The 20,571-nt window shown below is 38.0% G+C and overlaps 3 protein-coding genes and 1 pseudogene across 3 annotated transcripts; 2 read left to right on the top strand and 2 right to left on the bottom strand.

The window, feature by feature from the left end:
- The first annotated feature begins 350 nt into the window (after nt 1-350).
- On the top strand, nt 351-5,900 carry LOC122887447 (ras-related protein Rab-8A-like). Its single transcript, XM_044220688.1, has 8 exons — nt 351-553; nt 1,149-1,209; nt 1,758-1,818; nt 1,944-2,021; nt 2,134-2,223; nt 2,367-2,432; nt 2,522-2,572; nt 2,845-5,900. The coding sequence occupies exons 1-8, from the start codon at nt 430-432 to the stop codon at nt 2,932-2,934; spliced, it is 621 nt and encodes a 206-aa protein (XP_044076623.1). The 5' UTR covers nt 351-429; the 3' UTR covers nt 2,935-5,900.
- A 402-nt stretch (nt 5,901-6,302) lies between these two features.
- Nucleotides 6,303-11,056, bottom strand: cib3 (calcium and integrin binding family member 3). The gene is made up of 6 exons (XM_044220689.1): nt 10,778-11,056; nt 9,807-9,841; nt 9,320-9,431; nt 8,664-8,811; nt 6,751-6,946; nt 6,303-6,548 (listed from the first exon to the last, which is right to left on the bottom strand). Exons 1-6 carry the CDS (start codon nt 10,826-10,828, stop codon nt 6,527-6,529), a joined length of 564 nt encoding a protein of 187 aa, XP_044076624.1. The 5' UTR covers nt 10,829-11,056; the 3' UTR covers nt 6,303-6,526.
- Nucleotides 11,057-13,560: 2,504 nt separating this feature from the next.
- Nucleotides 13,561-15,333, top strand: LOC122886677 (annotated as a pseudogene).
- A 1,517-nt stretch (nt 15,334-16,850) lies between these two features.
- On the bottom strand, nt 16,851-19,471 carry LOC122887446 (anti-dorsalizing morphogenic protein). The gene is made up of 5 exons (XM_044220687.1): nt 19,080-19,471; nt 18,840-18,976; nt 18,580-18,702; nt 18,265-18,454; nt 16,851-17,561 (listed from the first exon to the last, which is right to left on the bottom strand). Exons 1-5 carry the CDS (start codon nt 19,399-19,401, stop codon nt 17,137-17,139), a joined length of 1,197 nt encoding a protein of 398 aa, XP_044076622.1. The 5' UTR covers nt 19,402-19,471; the 3' UTR covers nt 16,851-17,136.
- Between the last annotated feature and the right edge of the window lie 1,100 nt (nt 19,472-20,571).

Here is a 20,571-nt window from a genome sequence, read left to right as displayed (position 1 = left end):
TATAATTGGATTAGTATTATGTATGCATTATCATGTAAGCAGCATTTAAATGTTGCGGTGCATCATATTTTATAAACTGAACATATGTTTCGCAAGTAAAATCTTAATCTGCACAGCAACTACAAGGGCCTAGCTGTATAATAAATGGAGTAGAGTAAAAAGTGCAATATATGACTCTGGAAAGTGCAAGTGTAAAGTAAAGTAAAGGAAAATATCCAAGTACAAGTACCTCGAAATTGTATTTAAGTGGACTAGGCCACTTGAGTAAATGCAATTAGTTACTGCAGACCACAGTTAGGAAAGTGCGTAAACGCCCACTGGTCCCAGTCACATATAAACAGCTGGTGAATTCCGAGCCAGCAGGGGGCGTCGTTTCTGTACATTCAGATCGCTGCTTCGCCGGGCGGGATTTCCGCAATAATATCAAGTATGGCGAAGACATACGACTATTTGTTTAAATTACTGTTAATCGGCGACTCTGGTGTCGGGAAGACCTGTGTTCTGTTCAGGTTTTCAGAAGACGCCTTCAACTCGACGTTTATCTCAACAATAGGTACGTCTTTGGTGATGTAACTGTATCTTACCGTCTGTTTACAATACGCCAACGGGCTGTTTCCGAGGCTCTGTCTACTTGCTGGAATGCTGGTTATGATACGTTGACGACAGGAAGTTGTTTCTTTGTCATTAATAAAGAATCTGTTATTCTTTGAGATGTCATTAATATAATTAAGTCGTTAATAAGAGACGGCGTGTGGAAACAATGTTACCGATGTGCCTTGCATGAGGCTAATGGAAGAGTAGAAATGTTTGTGTTGTGTGTTAAAGTCATGCCGGGTGGCTCTCTAACGTTAGCGGTTAGCGAAATAGCTCTAATGCTAGCCAGTGGGCCCCGTCTACATCCTGGTAAGACACCGGAAAGCCTGATATGTAGCACGCTATAGCTGATTAATTTAAGCATTTTAAAAGCTGTTATTCTTTAATGTACACATCCATGTTTCTTCCGTGACAACAAGCCGAGTCGCCGTTCATTCCCAGTCCATAAGTGTTATTTTTTGTGTCACAGCAGTGTCAGCCAATGTTTGACAGGTATGCTAAGCTAGCAAGCTAACGTTATGATTGACATGCATGATCCGTCTTTATCCCTCCAGGCATTGATTTCAAGATTAGGACAATAGAGCTTGACGGCAAGAAGATAAAGTTACAGATATGGTAAGTTTATCGTAATTTAATGCAGGTCATGATCAATATTTGGCTAATAAAGTATGGATGGCACACACTTTACTCAAGCTAAGGTTCCTTACAGATGTAGGGTACCCACAGGTCCTTAACACTCTTGAAATATGAATTGTCGTCTTTAAAAGTAGTTTGTTTTAAAATTCAATGTACAAGTTCTTAATTGTTTTTATCTGATTTTAGCAGAATTTGTTTCACTCTCTTAAGTTTCTGTCTTCAGTGACAAAATCACGGGATGTATAGCCTGTACAATTTATCAGTCTAATGCCTACCTCTAGTTTGACTTCTAATATACCAAAGCTTCATACCTTCCTGCTATAAGATCATGTAGGAAAAAGTCCATGTAAGATAAACCAGCCTCCCCAACCTCCTTAATAGATACCTGTCATACTAAACTACAGTGAGAAATTGATGGAAACTTTCCCAGATGATTTATCCAAATATTGATCTTAAAAGCATTTCATATTTATTCTTAAACTTTCTGATATGATACTTTGAGATGACACTAATCTGGTGTCTTTCAGGGATACGGCTGGCCAGGAGCGCTTCCGAACAATCACAACAGCCTACTACAGAGGAGCAATGGTGGGTGTCTTCACGTGTTGACAGAATTATTATTATTATTTTTTTAACATAAATCCACTTTCTCAGAAAGCCACAGCTCTTGAGCTCTGTTAATCTCAAGACATTTTATTTACTGTTTTTTACAGGGCATCATGCTTGTCTACGACATCACCAACGAGAAGTCTTTTGAAAATATCAAGAACTGGATAAGGAACATAGAGGAGGTATTTACTGGCCCAAAATAGACTCTCCTTTACATGCTTGCTACCTCTTAAAATATCCAAATGGCGCCATTTAACACATTGTTTTTATGAAATTTCTCTTCTCTTGATCCAGCATGCATCATCTGATGTTGAGAAGATGGTCCTTGGCAACAAGTGTGACATCAACGACAAGCGGCAGGTGTCCAAAGACAGGGGGGAGAAGGTGAGAAACTTTGTTGAAATTACAATAATACGTTGTCATTGGGTTATATTTGATAATGGTAAGTAATTATGAAATAATACCATCGGTGCACTATTATACTGGTATAACATGAAAAGTTGATGTAATTTTCTCCCATTTGTCAGCTTGCGTTAGAGTATGGAATAAAGTTCATGGAGACCAGTGCAAAGGCCAACATCAACGTGGAAAATGTAGGTAGCAATTCGTCGTTCAGTTATAGTATGCTTAACAGATCATATGTCATCAACGTGACAACATGTGTGTTTGTTCTGGTTCACAGGCATTTTTGACACTTGCCAGAGACATCAAATCAAAAATGGACACAAAATTGGTAAGAACTCTTTGATGATACAGCTTAGTATTTCGCCTTGTGAGAAATTGATATATGTAATAATAATTACTTTTCAGCAGCTCTTAAATATTTCATTATTTGAAACATGTTTTCCAAATTTCAAACTTCTCACAATCAACAGTAGTGTGCCTCTGGTTGTTGAAAAGTACACAAGGATTTCTGTAAAGAAAGTTGCTGAACCAGAGCAGCCATTGAGTGTAGAACAGTTCTACATGACAGAGCAGTGACCTGTTTATTTGTCACATTTGCAGGAGGGCAATACACCGCAGGGGAGCAGTCATGGAGTCAAGATATCAGAGCCTCAGAAAAAGACCAGCTTCTTCCGCTGTAGCCTACTCTGAGGACCGAGGCCTTCGATGCTGGCAGGACACAAATGGACTGTGCTTGCTCTTAGCACTTCCTTCCCCTTTGATATTTCTGTCCTACCAGACCACACAAACCATTATATTCCAAGTAAGAGGAGGACTTCCCCTCCTCTCTTCCTCTTCTGAAAGCTTCCAGTGGTGCACCTCTTCCATTTTAAGGAGGTCTGTTGTCTTCATGGGTCAGAGTGCTTGACTGGTCGAGGACTCAACCAGGTGCATTGTCCAGATGTTCCTTATCACACAAAAGACAGGCTCTTACTTCTGATGGTAGTCTCTCTGTACTGCGCATTCATATTTCACACAGCCAGTAGCACAACCAAGGAAAAGAAATCATTTGATTAATGTCAAGGTTTTGGGATTGCAAATACAAATGTGATATTTAGATCTATTTTTATTAGTGCTCTTTCCCTTTCATGTTATAAATGTCAACCAGAGACTGAAAGGCTTGAACTCTAGTGAAACAGAGTTGCACATGCTTTCATTTTCATTTCAGCAGGTCAGAATCAAATCACACATAAGGCAGTCAAGGATCAGAGAGGAGCTGGATTGAAAGGTTTTCCATTTGAGTTCTGCTCTTTGGTTTGCGTGTAGTCCTTGACAATCATTTGATGTGACAAAAAATGTGTGTTTCATCTTGCCCCGATCATTACACACTGCCTCCAACTCCAACTTTTTTTTTTTAAACCTTACTGCAATAGCTTTCAAGTGCTGGAAGACAGTTTGGCAACAGAAAACCTAAAAATATAATCCAGATTCAAGTTCTGCTGTCGAATTATCAGCAGAGTATTGGTTTCTCCTTAGGCTTTCTCTGGTGTAGTAACCTGCAAGAAAGTATTGTACATACAAAATTTTTGAGCACATTGTGAAAGTGATAATGTGCTGACACTGCATTATTACCCATTTGTAAGAACACTTTTAAGGAAAATATCAAGATGTGCACAATGTATAATTTAAATGATCCTCCACAAATACATACAGTGTCATAAGATTAGGGCTGCAAGTAATGATTATTTTATCAATTATCCTTTCATTTTTTTTCTTGATTCCTCTATTAATTGGTCTATAAAACATCAGAAAACATGGGAAAATGCTTGTTAAAGTTTCTTAAAGTCCAAGGTGACGTTTTCAAAATGTCTTGTTTTGTCTGATCAACAGTCCAAAACCACAAAACATTGAGTGTACTATCACATAAGACATAGAAAAGCAGCAAAACCTCACATTTGAGAAGCTGGAACTAGCTAATGTTTTGGTATTGGTATATGGTAATGGTATTTTTGCTTGAAAACTGATTTAAAACGATTTAATGAAAACGGTTTGCAATTTATTTTCGCACTTGACTAATTGTTTCAGCTCTAAATAAGATTACTTTAAAGTTCTGCCTTTTAATTTGACTTGAAGGTTTTGTAGCAGCTCTGATTCACACTCAAGCTAAATGATGTCTCTGGTTGTCTGATCAGCAATTAAAATCCCTTTTGAAGTTTTGCGCTGTAAGCCCCTTCTCCTGCTATCCACTCAGCTCTCCTTGCACTTTACCAGTAACTTGTGTTTTGTGTGTAGTCTGTGCCAAGTGATAGTTTTGCAATACAACAATACAATTACTTAGTTAAAAACATTTTGATCCATTGAGTCCTGGTAGTATAATGGGCATAGTTCCTAAATTTTACTGCACCTACTTATAAATGACTTGATCTCCTTTGCTATTTCACTGCTAGTGATCCACTGTCCTGGTATAGTTCACTGAAAAACATTGCCCTAATGTATTTCAACAGCTTTATATATTTTATAAAAAAGGAAAAAGAATTTGCAAGCCTCTGTTTCTGTGCTATAGCCATGGCTACTTCCCTGCCAAATTGTAGTTTAAAAGTGATGTTTTCTTAGCTTATTACATGAACACTGGCTTGACCTAAGCTGAAAGGTGGTCCTATTTGTATTCTTGCTCTTGTGTTTGATTGTGGTCCTTTAGTTTGACAGCTAGGTGGCATCACTGACACAGTATACATTATAGGTGACCACCTGAACTCAAATTTTAATCAGTATTTTATTAAGACCACGAACCACAGTTAACTATACTTGTGCGATCCAAACGTAACCACTATTTAACATTGATGTTGAGTCTCAATCTTTTTCCATTGTTCCTCACGGTTCCTACCTACATTTGTTATTAGTCTGAAAATCAAACTCCTATATGCACAATATTGAGGGAGGATTTATTTTGCTTGCCTGCACTTTTTTTAGTTTTATTTTTTTATATCAAGTAATTCGGGACCTCATGATTATCATGGCCATTTGTCTTAACCGCTAATACTCAGTTCTGTCATAGGTGAGCTATGCATTGTGAATCTTGGACCTGTGCATATTTGTGTAATGTAATTTTCAGACATACTTGTAGACCTGTACAGTTGAATGTATGGGCTTTTGTTATTTTTGTTTTGTGTCGTTCACTGAGCCAAAAACAGCACAGAAATGGCATTGCTACATCAATGCGAGTGAAAATTAGCATGATGGAAGATTAAGTGGGAAGAGTCTGGACGTTGAAATGGGGAGATGGTGCTGATGTCTCATTCGAGTGATACTGTAGCTTTAAGTCATAAATAGAAACAGAGAGCAGATTTTTGTGGGACACAAGTTGTCATTTTCAGCTGAAATGATACTCCTTCTTTGATTTTGTTTTTTAATCATATCCTTTTCTTAAGACTCACATGTCATAATATACTGTACATCCCTTTTTACAGCCATATTGTCATTCTATCAATTGTGAAGTACACAGGGAGAATAATAAAATACAACTTGGGAGAGAAAAAAAGACACAAACATTGTAAATATCACATTGAAATAAGAGATCTACTTAAGTTTTACTGTACTTTCTAAAACTCATGAAAATGTATCTACAATTTGTAGATATGTGTACTTTTGATTTAATAAAATAAGATTATAAAACATCACATTCAATGTCTTTATTGGCTGGCAGTCAGAGGAAACTAAACTGTCAGTTGACCCTACACTCCCACAATGGAACTTGACTGCTTTCATGACAAATGGCTCTCCTTTTATTGGCCTGCTATGACCTACTGGAATATTCTGGCATGTGTTTCTTTTATAGTCTGGTGTAACTGAACCCCTTTATATACAAAACACAAATCTACTGATGATGGTCATAAGTAATGAGCCTTGTCTTGATGGATTGGTAGATGCCACCACCTGATGACAGACCTGCAGTCACGCCATGACTGGTGTCATTTCTGCATTTGCAATAATACAATAAAAATTGGATGAGGACTCAGTATGTTAGTACAGCAAATCTACGATGTTCACAGTGATGCTCCCATTAAAGACAAGACAGTTCATAGCTACTCATAGTATTTACTCTGGATGCTAAAGTCTGATGATCTCTGATGAAGATCAGAATGTTTTTGGTTACAGTTTTTTTTTACAAAATAAAAAGCAAAAATCTAGGCATTCACAAGATGATTTGTGGTTTTTGGTCGAGATGTCCAGACATTCTGCAGCGTTATAAGTCTGTCCTTGGGTGCTATTCAAATAAAAAAATGCACGTAATTGCTTCATTTCTTTATATCCTTATGTGGAAGGTGCTGTGAACAGAAATTACAATAGTTCTGGTTTGATTTCCTCATTAGAAGGCAGGGTTAAAAACAAATGTAAGTAAATTCATATTGGATTACAATCATTGATACAAAGCAAAATATAAAATAAAATAAACGTGTTCTTATGTACTGTGTGTAGGTGGGTTTACCCTTCATTACATCTTAAGGTAAATGGTCCCCATTGGCCTACCTGAGGAAATCTGGAGCTCGAACAATCATATGCTGGAAATCCTCCAGTGACAGACGTCCATCGTTATCCAGGTCAGCCTCATCTATCACCTTTTCACACACCATCCTCACCTCGTCTTCTGTCAGCTCATTACGGGTCAGTTTGTTCAGTGTCTTCTCCAGGTCTGACTTGCAGATGAAGTCATCATTGTTGAAATCTTGCAGAAAATGGAAAAGAAGGAGATATCTAGAGGTGAAATGATTGGTTGATTAATCCAGCAACTATTTTGATAATCATTCAAGTCATTCTACAAGCAAAAATACCTATAATCCATTGCTTCCTGCTTCTCCAATGTGAGTATTTGGTTTTCTATTGCATTTTCTAAATATCTTTAGGTTTTGGATTAATGTGGTCGGACAAACCAAGCTGTTTGAATATGTCGACTTGGGTTTTAGGAGATTGTGGACATTTTTCACTATTTTCTGACATTTTATGGGCCAAACAATTTAATAAACAGGTAGAGCTGTAGAGATATCCTCATATATTCTGAAGTAATTCCCACTGAGGGATACCTATTTTGGCAGCTGCTATTTTGTGACAATATTCAGTGTATTCAATTCGAACCTCTTGCCAAATAAAATTGCATAAATTCTTTGTTTTCCCCACAACTTGATTGTCAAGGTGGAAACTGCATTGTTAGCATCATGTTAATATATTGATGTATACTTAAGGCATTGATTAAACATATATGTCCAGCCTTACATAGTCACCCAACACACCCAGCCCTTCATTAGAAAGGTCACTTCAGGTATCTGAGCCCATGCATCCTCATCAGTCTAGTTCATCATAACATTATTTTATTATTAAAAAGTTTACTTGACCCATGACCATGGCGATGTGTATGTAACTTCTTCATCTGTCAGTGTTATTAGGGGGGGCCTAGTGCTGAGCACAAACTGTGCTTTGACAAGCTCTTTGCCTCTATAATGGGCCGGTTAATCATTTATTACATTTCGTGCACCATCTGTCGTGCTTACAGCGCCAAAGGCCTTCACGATGCTCCCTTTTCATATTCTTGTACCATGTTTACATTAAAAAGATGTTTCATCTACTGTTATTGAACTTACTTATATATTAGTTCATAGTTAAAATTTTGGGATTTAACTGTTTTGTTGCAAAAAAGTGGGGCCTATTTTGGTATCAGAGGGCTTCTTAACACTCTGTAGTTGCATGAGAACCCTAATCTTCTGTTTGGGGTCCTGGAGACCCCAGGCACTTTCCCATTCTTAACATTGTTTTATCACCATGATACTTATTGACTTCTCCAAATTTTAGGAGATTTACTTATAAACATAATTCTGAACTGATTCCTTTATAGAAAATCATGCTTTATTTCTTAACCCTATCTGGTTAAGTACAATGGAAATTCATATGTTCTATATCTGTGATTGGCGTTGACACTACTTTTTTCACAGCACTACCCCTGCCCACATTCTAAATAAGTCTGTTTGGATTTCTGTTATTATTATTTTACTATTATTTTAAAGCATAACTCTTTGTTGGAAAGAGGTCTAACTGACCTCAAATATATGTAAAGTCACTATGTAGGATTACATACTGTACATTTCATGGTCTGTGAATGACTTCTTGGCAAAAAAAAGGAATATATATTTTTCATACATAGCGCTTTTATTTATATATAAAATACGTACGATGTTTCCTTATTTGGTGTAGCAACAATGCTTTATGGTCATTTCAGTATTTTGAAATGACCATAAAGTATTTAATTTCAATTATTATTATTTTTACAGCAGTAGAATCTGTGGGACCCCAAATAATAAGGACATGAAGCCAATTTCAACAAAACATAATGTCAATCAGAACTCCTTGACATGATTAATTTTTAAATTGTACCACTTCTTCGGATATTTTACCATAAATTTTGAAAGCGTAGTAAGCCTTGAGGTCACGAGGAGCCATCTCACTCATGACTGAAAACATGTCCAAGAAGTCGTCCAGTGTCATGTTTCCCTCTCCGTCCTCAGAGAAAACCTCAGCAATCCTCTGACGAAATGGGTTGTCCTGGACAGAAAGGACACCAGTACCTCTGTAACAGTCTGATAAAACCACTGTAAACAATTCAGTGCAGTTAATCATACAGAACTATGATCTGGTGCTTGTTTGATTTGATGGCTTTCCTGTGCTCCATGATTGTCTTTTTGTTCGGTTTATATCTCATGTATGTTTGTTTTTACAATGAGAATTCAAGAAAGCTATTAAATTGTCACGATTTGGAATAATGAAAGACTATGAGGGAAACTATAATCTTCACAATCTAACTTTCTCTTTCTCAGGCTATGTTAGTTACCAGCATGTTAACGCACCTGTTTACCTTGCTGTCATTGTGTAAAGAGGCATATAATTGACCCATTTCCAACAAGTGTGCCCTGAGGGACTCACCAGCATTCTTCAAGTTTAAAGGAGTCGGGTAACATATAACCTTTCAAAGAATTCTGTCGATTAGTTGGCCATTAATTATGGATTGGGAACACAGGGAGAGAGCGGGTCTGTAGGGTGTGTGTGGGTCTACCTTCAGCTCTGGCATGCTGCCAATCAGCTCATATGGTAACTTCACATCTGGTTGGTTGGTGTAGTCAAGGGGAACGAGCTGCGGTGCCAAATCCCGATAGCGGTCAAACAGTCTAGGAAAGGTTTAAAAATTTACTTACATATCTTCTGTGTTATGTAGTTGTGTATTATATGGGGCAATTGGCAATTAAGAAAAGTTAAGTTAGAAAGCTCCTATTATTCACCTGCAGTCTAGTTTTCTCTTTTGTGGTCAACTCAAATACTTTCAGTACAGTAAAGTTCTGAAGCAAGATTTTAAATACCATGTGATCTCAATGGTAGCCTGCCCCACGGTAGCACAGGTCTCCTGATACTGTAGTTTAGAGTTACAGTGTAGTATTGTGCAGAACAGTACAAAATAACAGCTGTGTCAGCAGTGTTACACCAGCAATGACTCAGATATATTAAGATTTAGAACCATTTTGATATCAGTGAAATAATTTGCTCACCTGAGAATTTCTTTTCTTGTAAAATATGTACAGTCCTGTAAATACAATCAGATCATGGCAGGAAAGTAAAATTATTGCAAAGAACATTATGATGCAGCTGTTCTTATACAGTCTGGTGCTAAATTTCTTGTTTTACACAGTGGTGGAAGAAGTATTTATATATTTACTCAAGTAATAGTAGCAATGCCACACTATAAAAATACTAAAAAATGTTAAGTATCAAAAGTAATAGTACTCAATATGCAGAATGGCCCAGGTCAGTGTTGTGTTTTTATATTATTGGTCCGTAGTTATTGATGCATTAACATATAAACATTTATTTAACCACTTTATATACTTTTGGATAGTTTCATCTATAACAATACTTCATATATTCTAAGATAATCATGTGTTTTTTGTGTAAGTTTAAAAAAAGTACATTTCCCTCTGAAATGTAGTGGAGTAGAAGTATAAAGTCACATCAACTGGAAATACTCAATGAAAGTACAAGTACCTCAAAATAATACTTAAGTACAGTACTACAGTGAGGTAACTAAGTAGAGAAAATGTTCTCAGTTACCCTCCACCACTGGTTCATATGCAAACAGATAGCACAATTCAAAATTGTTAACACTTGATTAAAAATATTCCATTAACTCTAAGCATCCTGTCACTAACTTTAGACCTCAAATTGCCTCTGAAGTGTTGACTGTCTAAAGACAGTAAGGTTGGAGGTTGTGGCAAACAAAATATTAAATCCACAAACACCATCAGGAAAGCTTTGACTTAGTTCAACACTACCCTGAAGGGGTGCGCCACATGACCCTGGATCTTCTTCTTTTTGTTAATAAAAAGTAAAATAATTACAAAAAAGTCTGGTAAGTGTATCAACCTTGTTAACAGATGCCTGTAGGTAATACTGATAAGAGAAGCACCGTTAGAGTGAGTGAGGCTAATCGTCTCATTCAGAAAGAAATAGGATTGACACCAACCTGATAGGCATCTAGCTGCTGTGCTGTAAAGATGGTCTGTTTATTCCCCATGTCTGAGCACACTAACACCAAGCCTCAGGTCCATCGCTGCTCCAACATCAAGTGTTTTTTAGGGTGTGTGGATATGTCAGATATGAAATACTGGGACAGAAGGAAGCCAGAGCCAAAGAGAATATCAGGTGTCGGGCAGTTACAGGGCCCTTTGGTCCCCATTATAATGGCAGCATTTCATCGTTTTCTCCATTGTGAATAGCAGCCCCTTTGACAATGAACAAGGGCTGTCGTCCAGCATCATGCCAAGTGGTATCAACCCCCTTTAGTGCCACTCTATGGCCAACGCCTCAGTCTCTGCTCAGGTTACACTCTTTAGAGACAGGGTTTTGTAGTGGGCAAATAGACTTTTTGATGGGAGACCAGTTTTGTTTCAGCTAAGAACTTGATTATTTGATATTTATCCAATTACTGAGTACATTTTCACTTTCAATTTTAGGTCAGGTATTATATGTATCTATTTGACCTAAAACTTGCACAAAAATTATGAGTGGCAAGCATGACTTGAGGCACTGAAATCAAACTTTGCCTTTTATCCTGCCATCATAATTTAGAATAGCAGATGTACACCAGTACTCTATGACTGATGCATGTATTCCACTTTCACCTCACTTTATTGTACTTGGCATGAGCAATGAGGAAGACATTCGGTAGAACAATGATGGTTTAAGTGACACAAACAAAGGTTTTATGTAAATTGTGTGCGCAGTAGGCTGTTCAGTGCTATTTTTGTGGCGTTTCAGTCAGAATCATCGGACTTATAGCAAACACTGTCACTACTGCTCGCTACAGAAGCTAAAGGAAGCTCATTGTCTCATAATAGGAAAGTGTCAAGTTTAGCGAAACCTTAAATTAACTTAAATTATGAATCATTTTTCATTGGTTAATATATCCATATCAATTATCTGCTGCTTATCAGGAATTATTGTTAGTATGATCATGAAACAGGTATTAAATGAAATTCAATGTGGTTTTAGTAAGGTTTTAAAAAGTCTTAAATTTAACAATCATAAAGAGAAACCAAAATGACACCTCTTTCCACAAATTACTTTATGTGTAAATGTCTTAAGATGAGTTCTAACTTTAGTACTAACGCATAGTATTCTTAGTCTTTCAGTGACTTTAAGAGATTTCATACATTGTGCACATGTATATTTGGAACAAAACGTTTCAGGTGTTTACTGCTCACATAAATCCATCTGGACAAATGTATATGCTGTATATCGTTCTGTTTACAGTATATACTGTATGGGTGAATGGTTTCCCAGAATGCTGCACAGAAATTTCACTGCCTAAACATCATGAGGCATTATTTTTTTTAAAACATTGGTTATTCTGCCCTTAAAAATGAAATGTTATAGCATTTAACGATGGCTCTTAACTTAAATACTAACTCATGTTGTTAACTTTGACGCCATGCCTGCAGTAATTATGACAGACTAAATGTTATTTTGTTTGTCATATCTCTTTCTGAATTCACATAATTACTCTATGTGGCTACTGTATTACACTGAAGGAGTTATTCGGCAGTGCTTTTTTTAAATTTTACTGCATTTGGTATTTTCTCTAGATGAACCAGTCATGTGATAGACACACTGACATGTTGACCTTTGTTTATATTTCTCTCAGGGATTAGCCTGGGCTTTGCTCTGCAATCTAGTAACATGACAGCCAGAGATATAAAATACTTCACCTTTCCTGGAGAGCTGTTGATGCAAATGCTACAAATGTTGATGCTTCCTCTCATCACCTCCAGTCTGATTACAGGTTAGATCCCCAGATGTTACATTCACATGGCTCCACACATGCAACTGGGTAGCTATGTTTATTTATTGTAATATTTCTTACAACAAGCATGAGTGCATTCTCAGCATGGTTTGCTGTGTTGGGAAGGAGGCCGCAAACCATGGTAGTTTTATCCTTATTTTTAGTATTTTTCTAGTATTTTTCCAATCACACTATATATACACAGTAAATTAAAATGGTGATCTCACTCACATTCTCAGTCAAACCTACCTTGCCAAGAAAATGTTTGATCCAGTGATGAACATACATGATTTTTGAGTAACATGCTCAATTTAACAACATTTTCTGCCTTTTTTCACCCCATTTGCTGAGGGAAACAGAATATTAGAAACATCCTCAAAATAATGCAATCCTACAGCCTAAAACGTAACGTCATAAGCTTCAGGTGGAATTTATTGGTATTGGATTTCATTAAATCGGTAAATCAACATATGTCTCAGTTTGAGTTTACTATTTTAAATGATAACACAGTACACTGTACAATATGTTCATGTATGCTCAAGTACAGCATGTAAGAGTGTGTTTAAATTTATAAGTTGTGAAAATGTTTCCCTTGAATTGGCATGATGCAACAGTATATGTCCAACATACTGAAAAGCTGGTTCCTTTTTTGTGGTATATATTTTTGACATTTGCTATCTTGACAATATGTCAGCTATCAACCTAAAACATGGAGTTACATTCATATGTTGCAACTTCTTTTCATTTCAGGCATGTCGTCTGTGGACTTACTGGAAAATGGGGCTCCAGGCTGTTTGCTATTACACAATGACTACCCACATAGCTGTGATCACTGGTATTGTCCTAGTTGTTCTTATCCAGCCAGGGAAATCATCCAGGAACACCTCAGCGTCCTCTGGTGGTGAAAAGGAGGTTCCTCAAATCTGGTGGCCCCTTGTTTCAGAAAGGTAAGATCTGCAGCGGTCATGGTTGTCTTTTTCATTATGGTACTTGTCAACAATGATGATCTTTTATTCAGTATAAAACAGTTTATTTCAAAAGCAAAAGTCTTAGAGTTGCCAATCTGACTCAAACAGGTGAGATCAGTAAGACAGTATGTATTTTTTTCCCTTCTTGGTAACTGTGACCAATTATTTCTATTCATTTGATTCAATATGAATGGTTATTATCATGACATTACTAGAACGGGGTCAATATTTTGGGTTTCTGCATCACCTTTGGCCTCATCCTGGGCAATATGGAGACTGACGGAAAACCTCTGAGGGATTTCTTTGACTGCCTGAATAAAGCCACCATGCGTCTAATCAGCATAGTCATCTGGTAAGAATGAGAAGATGCTAGCATGAAGATGTGGAACATAACAATTATGCCATTTTAAAGTTTGAAATGTTAACCCTTAATTGTGACCAAGCCATCTAGTCAATCATTGAAGTTTGTAAAATGCTACAACGCAGTATCAAAATGCATCATCCTTTGAAACATATGCTGGCTTTTGCCCCCTGCAGCGAATTTTTCTCACTACAGCATCTCTGCTGTATCTCACCTTTCTCCCACAAGTATTCCCCAGTGGGAATTCTCTTCTTGCATGGAAGACAGATTTTGAAGATGTAAGACATTGGAGATATAGGTCGCCAGCTTACCATGTATAAAGTACATGCAAGCAACAGCTTCTTCACCCTTCCACTCATCTATGTCATTGCCACACGTAAGAATCCCTTCAGGTTTATGGGTGGTCTACTCCAGGTTCTCACCACTGCCTTTGGGACTTCATCCAGGTGAGTTACGACTTCCCGTCTTCATTGTTGTTTACAGGCTACAGTACATACATTTAAGTGAAGATGGATCTGGCTTCAGAAAAATACAGAATATAAGAAAATAAAAACAAATACTGAATTTTGAATAATTGATTTTATTACCTTTGAAAATGTACTGTATATTTTGTAAATGGGACAGTTCTGTGACCTTACCCATCACCATTCACTCTCTGGAGAACAATCTCAACATGGACAAACGGGTGACATGCTTGATGCTGCCTATAGGGGCCACAATGACGATGAATGGCACAGCGCGTTATGAGGCAGTAGCTTCCATATCCATCGACATGTTCTGTCACTTCACCAAACTGTATAAACTTTAGAAATCAAAGTTTGAGGAATTTAACAACTGGAAAATGAATTACTGACTGGCTTTTTATCTGCACTTCATTTGTATCTGTAAACTATGCAATAAAGTTTTTTTTTTTTAATTGGGGGGGGAAAGTGAGAAACACCTCTATACATCCATGCATCTTCTATACTTGCATATCCCATTTAGATTTTGGAGCGAAAAGGGATGGAGGCCGGAGCCCATCCCAGTGTGCTTTGGTTGAGAGGCAGGGACACGCCCTGAACTGGTTTCCAGTCTGTCACAGACCAGAGGAAACCACATGAACATGCTAACCTCCCCAAACCATAAGGCTTCTTGTTGAGAATCAGAGAGTCAGTTCTAACCACGGAAAATAATAATAATAAAATTAAATAAATTAAAATGTATTTTCTTAATGTTTATATAAAGTTAATTACTATTACTTGTTCATAATTAAAAAATTGTGTAATTCCAGTGTCACTGCCACAGTTGCAGCTATTGGGGCAACAAGTATCCCACAGGGTGGCATGGTATCCATGGCGATAGTGGTGACATCAGTTGGACTGCCCCTTGAAGGCATTTCATGTGTCATCACAGTTGACAGGATGCTGTAATTGTGTCTGTTTGTTCGTGTGAATGTGTGTGACCAGCATTTGAGGATCAACCAGTCACGTTTATGTGTCTATGGCAAACTGATTTAAAAGATTAGTCTGAAAATGTACTTCCAATATTACGCTATTTATTGCAGATATATTTACATATTATTTCGTGGTAGACTACTTGTTGTTAAGACGATAACTCTAACACAAAGTTACACATATTCTGAAGCACACTAGACTTCCTAAACATGTGTGTGGTTGTGGTCAAGTCAAACTCACAAGTTCCTAACCTCAGAACTTCCTGTATGTTTGTTGATAAAGATCGTTTGAGGACGACCACCAACGTGATGGATGATTGTATCGGTGTGGGTGTAGTGCAGCATCTCTGCAGACATGAGCTGCAGAGCTCCAGTCCTGCAGACGAATGCTTAGTGGAAGAAAACAGAGTGAAACCCTCTAACTGAGGGGCAATGCCACAGTGCATGCTTGTTTACTATTCTTTCAGCAACAAGTCATTGTAGAATTTTTTTTGAGTCAAGCAAAATCAATGTTTAGGAAAATACATGAAGGCACCGGTGCAGACATATCATATATTACTGTTGATATACAAGGACAAATAACTTTCTGAAGCTACTTTTTAAAATCCCCCCTTGGATGAGGTATTATAGATTATGGATTATAGATTCTGTGTTATTGAAAAGATTTACACTTTAATTGCATGAAAACTTTATAAAGCTAGTTACTGTACTTCAAATGATTTAGCTAGCTTCCTCATCAGAGAAGTTAGAAAGCATATGTCATATATATATCCAATCAATTTCAGGAACATTTTCAAAATACAACAGGTATGTTTTGTGTGAATAATTCTGGCCTGTTTAAGAAAATAAAAACTATGTTAGAGTTAAAAAAAAATAGTCCTAAAAACTCAGCATGATTTGATCTAATGTAATGTGACAATGTTGCACTATACACGGTCATTAACTTTTGCCTATGTAGTCTGAGCAGGATCTCAAGTTTTTTGTGATCATTTCTATCACAAATATGCAGCATTTTGTGAGAAATTGCTGCAATATTTAAAAATAACAAGGTACCTGTGTACCACCATGTCAACATGAAGTTGTATCTTGAAAGACAAAAGTCTGTTTTATGCAATAACATAACAGCGAGGTAGATGGATTTTTGAGATTGAGGGTTAATTTTGTTTGAAATGGGCTGGTAACATTTCTTCTGAATCAAATTACTGTAGATAGAAAACTGTGGTCAATGGAGAAGATTGCAAGCATTCTTCCAATTTGATCATTTTTTGTGGAAATACCGCAGGGATTGGGCAAAATTGTTCCAGCAAGAATTGGGAAGTTTGGTTAATTCCTGTAATTGCAGGATTACATATTGATGGAAGGACCATTTTGACCAAATGTTGACCATTTTGATAGCTCAATATTTTGTTCTGTCATAATCAATAACACTTCACTTTAGATCTTCTTGAAATAATGTCACATTTTTGAGTGCATAGTATTTTGCAAACAAATCCACTCTGTAATCTTTTGTTTGCACCATTTATTCTATGTAATAATTCACAACAGAAAACATAAAATATACACATTTACATCTGTCACAGGATATCACTTCTATCACTGCTATATATTATAATTTATGGATATTTACATATTTTACAATGCCACATATAGGACTCTGCACATTACTCATTAGTTGCAATTGTGTTTTAAAGGGCAGCTGGCTATCTATATACCAAAACCCTGATTTATATTGTATTTTTTATGAATATCTGTGCAGCCCAACACTAGTGACTAGTTGATGTCAGTGGCAGCCACAGCTTCCAGCCACCATGTCATTATACTGTTTCAGCACCACATTCTCATCATCATCGAAGTAGAGCAAGTTGATGGAGAAGAGCTTGTCGGGCACGCAGCACGGCATCTCAATGCCTTTGATCAGCTTCAGGGCGTTGATGATGGACTGGACGGTGGCATGGTTGGTCGGCCTCATGTTCTGACCCAGAGGGAAGGGGCAGGAGCCTTTGCAGTGGTAAGCGTTGTAGCCCCGGGGAGACACAATCCAGCCCGACCAGCCGATCTCCTCGAAGTCGACGTAGAGGGGCTGACGCTGGCAGGGCAAAGACATACCTTCTTCCTCGCTGTAGTCCAGAGAGCGGGCGCTGCGGGAGGATGGACCTAACATGGGGGTCTGTGGCAGGCTGGATGTGGCTGTGGTATCGTTTGGGTCTGGTGAAGGAAAGGAGAGCGTTTTCTTAGAAAACACAGTATTTTATACATTATCGTCTATGAGTCATAGCAGGTCCCAAAAATGCAAAGTTGAGCTATGTTGTGGGTGAACTGGGTTACAGCAGGCCCTCTAAAGTGAAAGTACCATTTGGGGTCCTAAATTTTTCTATTTTGCCTTTCTTCCCGCATTGCTCTTATTCTGAGTGTTTGGTTGTAAAATACAAAACTGAAATCAACTAAAACTTTCTCAAGAATATGACACAGCAAATGTTTTTGCTGGCAAACTGGAACAATTAGGATTACTGTTTGGCTTAGACTTAAACACATTAACTCCCTCACCAGACAGATTTTTAATAGCAGACAACTAATCAAAGTATGGTTTTGGTCGCCAATTAGCATTGGACATCAGATTTTCCTTTAGAAATGTGTCTGATGACTGACTGTGTTTGTAAAGTATAAAATATACAGAGATTTGTTCGAGTTGTTGATGGCCACACAGAAATTCTTGTCATAGATCGAATAACAGTGATGAGAAGAGAATGGGGGGTTTGGGGGCCCAGGGATTCCTCTAGGCACCATACAGTTCGTATCTACACCCCTGCTCATCAGGAGTAAGACGACAAAAATACCTGAACTGTGCATTTTACTATCACTGGACATAACCTGATCAATCAAACGACATTAAAGCTGCCACAAGGCTCACCTGTGCTTTCAAGAGTAGTAGAGCGACGGCCATCGTCAGTGAAGAGGACCAACATGGGCTGTTTGCTCTGGTGGTGGTTGCGTCCTGAAGCAAAGCGGATCAGTTTCATATCCATCTGGCTTCCTCCCAGGGTCCGAACCACCACATGGAGCCCCAGGTTGCTGCCTTCATCTACCATCCAGGAGCGGACCTTCATGAAGAAGTCATTTAAAACACAGAATTCAGGCAGTTATATTTAGAATATAATTCTATAATTAGAATATATTATTCACCTACAGAAGTTAATGCAGGCCTTTAAGAGAAGTGTATACTTACTGCTTGTGTAATGGTGAACACTTCCCAACCAGTGGAGTGGACTGGGATTAGCCGAGAAGACAGCAACTTCTTCTCCTGTGTGTTGTTGGTTTTGCTGGTGTCAAGCAGCTGATAAACACTAACCTGAATGAAACAGAAGAGATGGGGGGGTTACAGTAAGTAAGTAGTCCAAGGGAGAGATGCGTTTGGGTGGATGTATTTCTGTATTCTGTATTTCATTAAATTGTTCAGCTAACCATCATTTTATTTAATGGTAATACCTGGCAGAAATGATGTCTGTGGAATGTCAGTGTTGCCTGAGGTCTCAGCTTGAAAAGATGGAGCTCGGCAGTGAGAATCTTCTCAGTTCTGGCAACCGTGGACAAGTTGAATCTGAACTCCACCTGTTCACTGCGCACTGCAATGGAAATGATATCATTAGAGACCAGAACAAACGCGACTATATTTCATTGTCTGCAGTAGCCAGTAGCAAACGTATGCACGCACTAATCTGATCTTACATTTGTCAAAGAAGCTGCGCACAGTATTCCCCTCCAGAAGATACGGGTCCTTGGTCACACCGTCCACATCAGCAACCGTGTTGTACAGATCAAGCATGTACTGTGGTGGCTGCTTGTGTCCATGGATAGCAGGCGGGTCCTCCATCCCAAAAACTTCCAAAAGTCTCTTGATGGCAGCTGAACGGACTTCCTCTGACTCGTTCTCGGCGGTGAAATTCTCCAGATAGTTGAGTGAAGGCCGTGCAGCGGCGGTGCACACTAAAGTGGCAAAGCTGATCACAAACAGAAACATCTCCGAAGCTTGAGTAGATTCCTGGTGCATCGGTGTCCTCGAGCCACACAACCGGCCAGCAACTCGGAGTTGGAGTGAATGCAGGGTCCTGGAAGCTCGACTTTTTATATCAAATGCTCCCGTTCCCTCCTCAATGCCCCCAAAGCCTTGGTAAACAGCAGTAAAGATGCTATTTGGTCGCAAATGTAAATCACCAATCAGCGAATGTAAAGGGAGACTAATGGCGGTGTTAACAAGGTGTGAACCCGATTGTAGATTTTATTCAAGCCCATTGTACCCACGTCTGGCAATAAAGGCTCAAATAAACTAAATCCAGCCTTTGGAAAATCTTGATGCTTATCGACGAGTAACAATGTTGTTGTGGGATATATTTTTTCTCTGTTGTATTATTTTATATTGGAGGAATGTAAAGAACACGAACAGAATAAACTTGGAGCTGATCTCTTGAGGAAGTGCACTCACCATGGGAGGTTAACTGCGCCTAAATGAATCCATTAATTTAGAATAATGGGCACAGTGTCTCAGGTGGAAACCAATTACTTCGATAAAGAGACTGGTGTCGCTGGCTACACGTCGCTAGATTTACATAACTGCTTATCCAGTTACAGCTGGATAATCACCAAATTTGTAGTTTTATTTGATAAAAGAACTCCAACTGGACTGATCTCCCGCAATGGAATAAGCTCATGTGGTGCTAAAAAGACTCCCAGCCAGTGATCGTTCATTTTTCCTCATAAAACACATTTTCTTTATACAGTTTACAGCAGTTTGATATAAGTCGCTCTGAATATAGCTTACAGTGTGAATTCCTTACAAAAATAGGCACAGTGTATTTTACTGCCTAATGGTTTGCACAGTGGATATTTTGAGTTTATGTACAGGGTTTACCCTTCACCACTTTAGCTACAGAAATATATATAAATTAGTTTAATTATTACTAACCCTGCGCAAGTTATTCTTGAAACTTGGTTATTTTTTATTTATTTTTCAAAGCCAACCCAATTCTTTCCAAGGAAACTCAGAAATGGCTCACTGTGCCATTTGGTTACTTTGATCTTTACGCACAATTACGCACGAGCAAAAAAAAGTTTGTTCCCCCAGCTGTAATAAACATTTAAGAGATCAAGGTTTTTTTCTGCATGACACCTTGTAAGCAAGTCGTAAAAGCTCTTCTCTTAGGATGACAAAAAAAAAAACACA

This window comes from Siniperca chuatsi, linkage group LG13 (genome assembly GCF_020085105.1).
Source record: "Siniperca chuatsi isolate FFG_IHB_CAS linkage group LG13, ASM2008510v1, whole genome shotgun sequence".
NCBI lineage: Eukaryota > Metazoa > Chordata > Actinopteri > Centrarchiformes > Sinipercidae > Siniperca > Siniperca chuatsi.
This window is presented reverse-complemented; position numbering and strand designations above follow the sequence as displayed.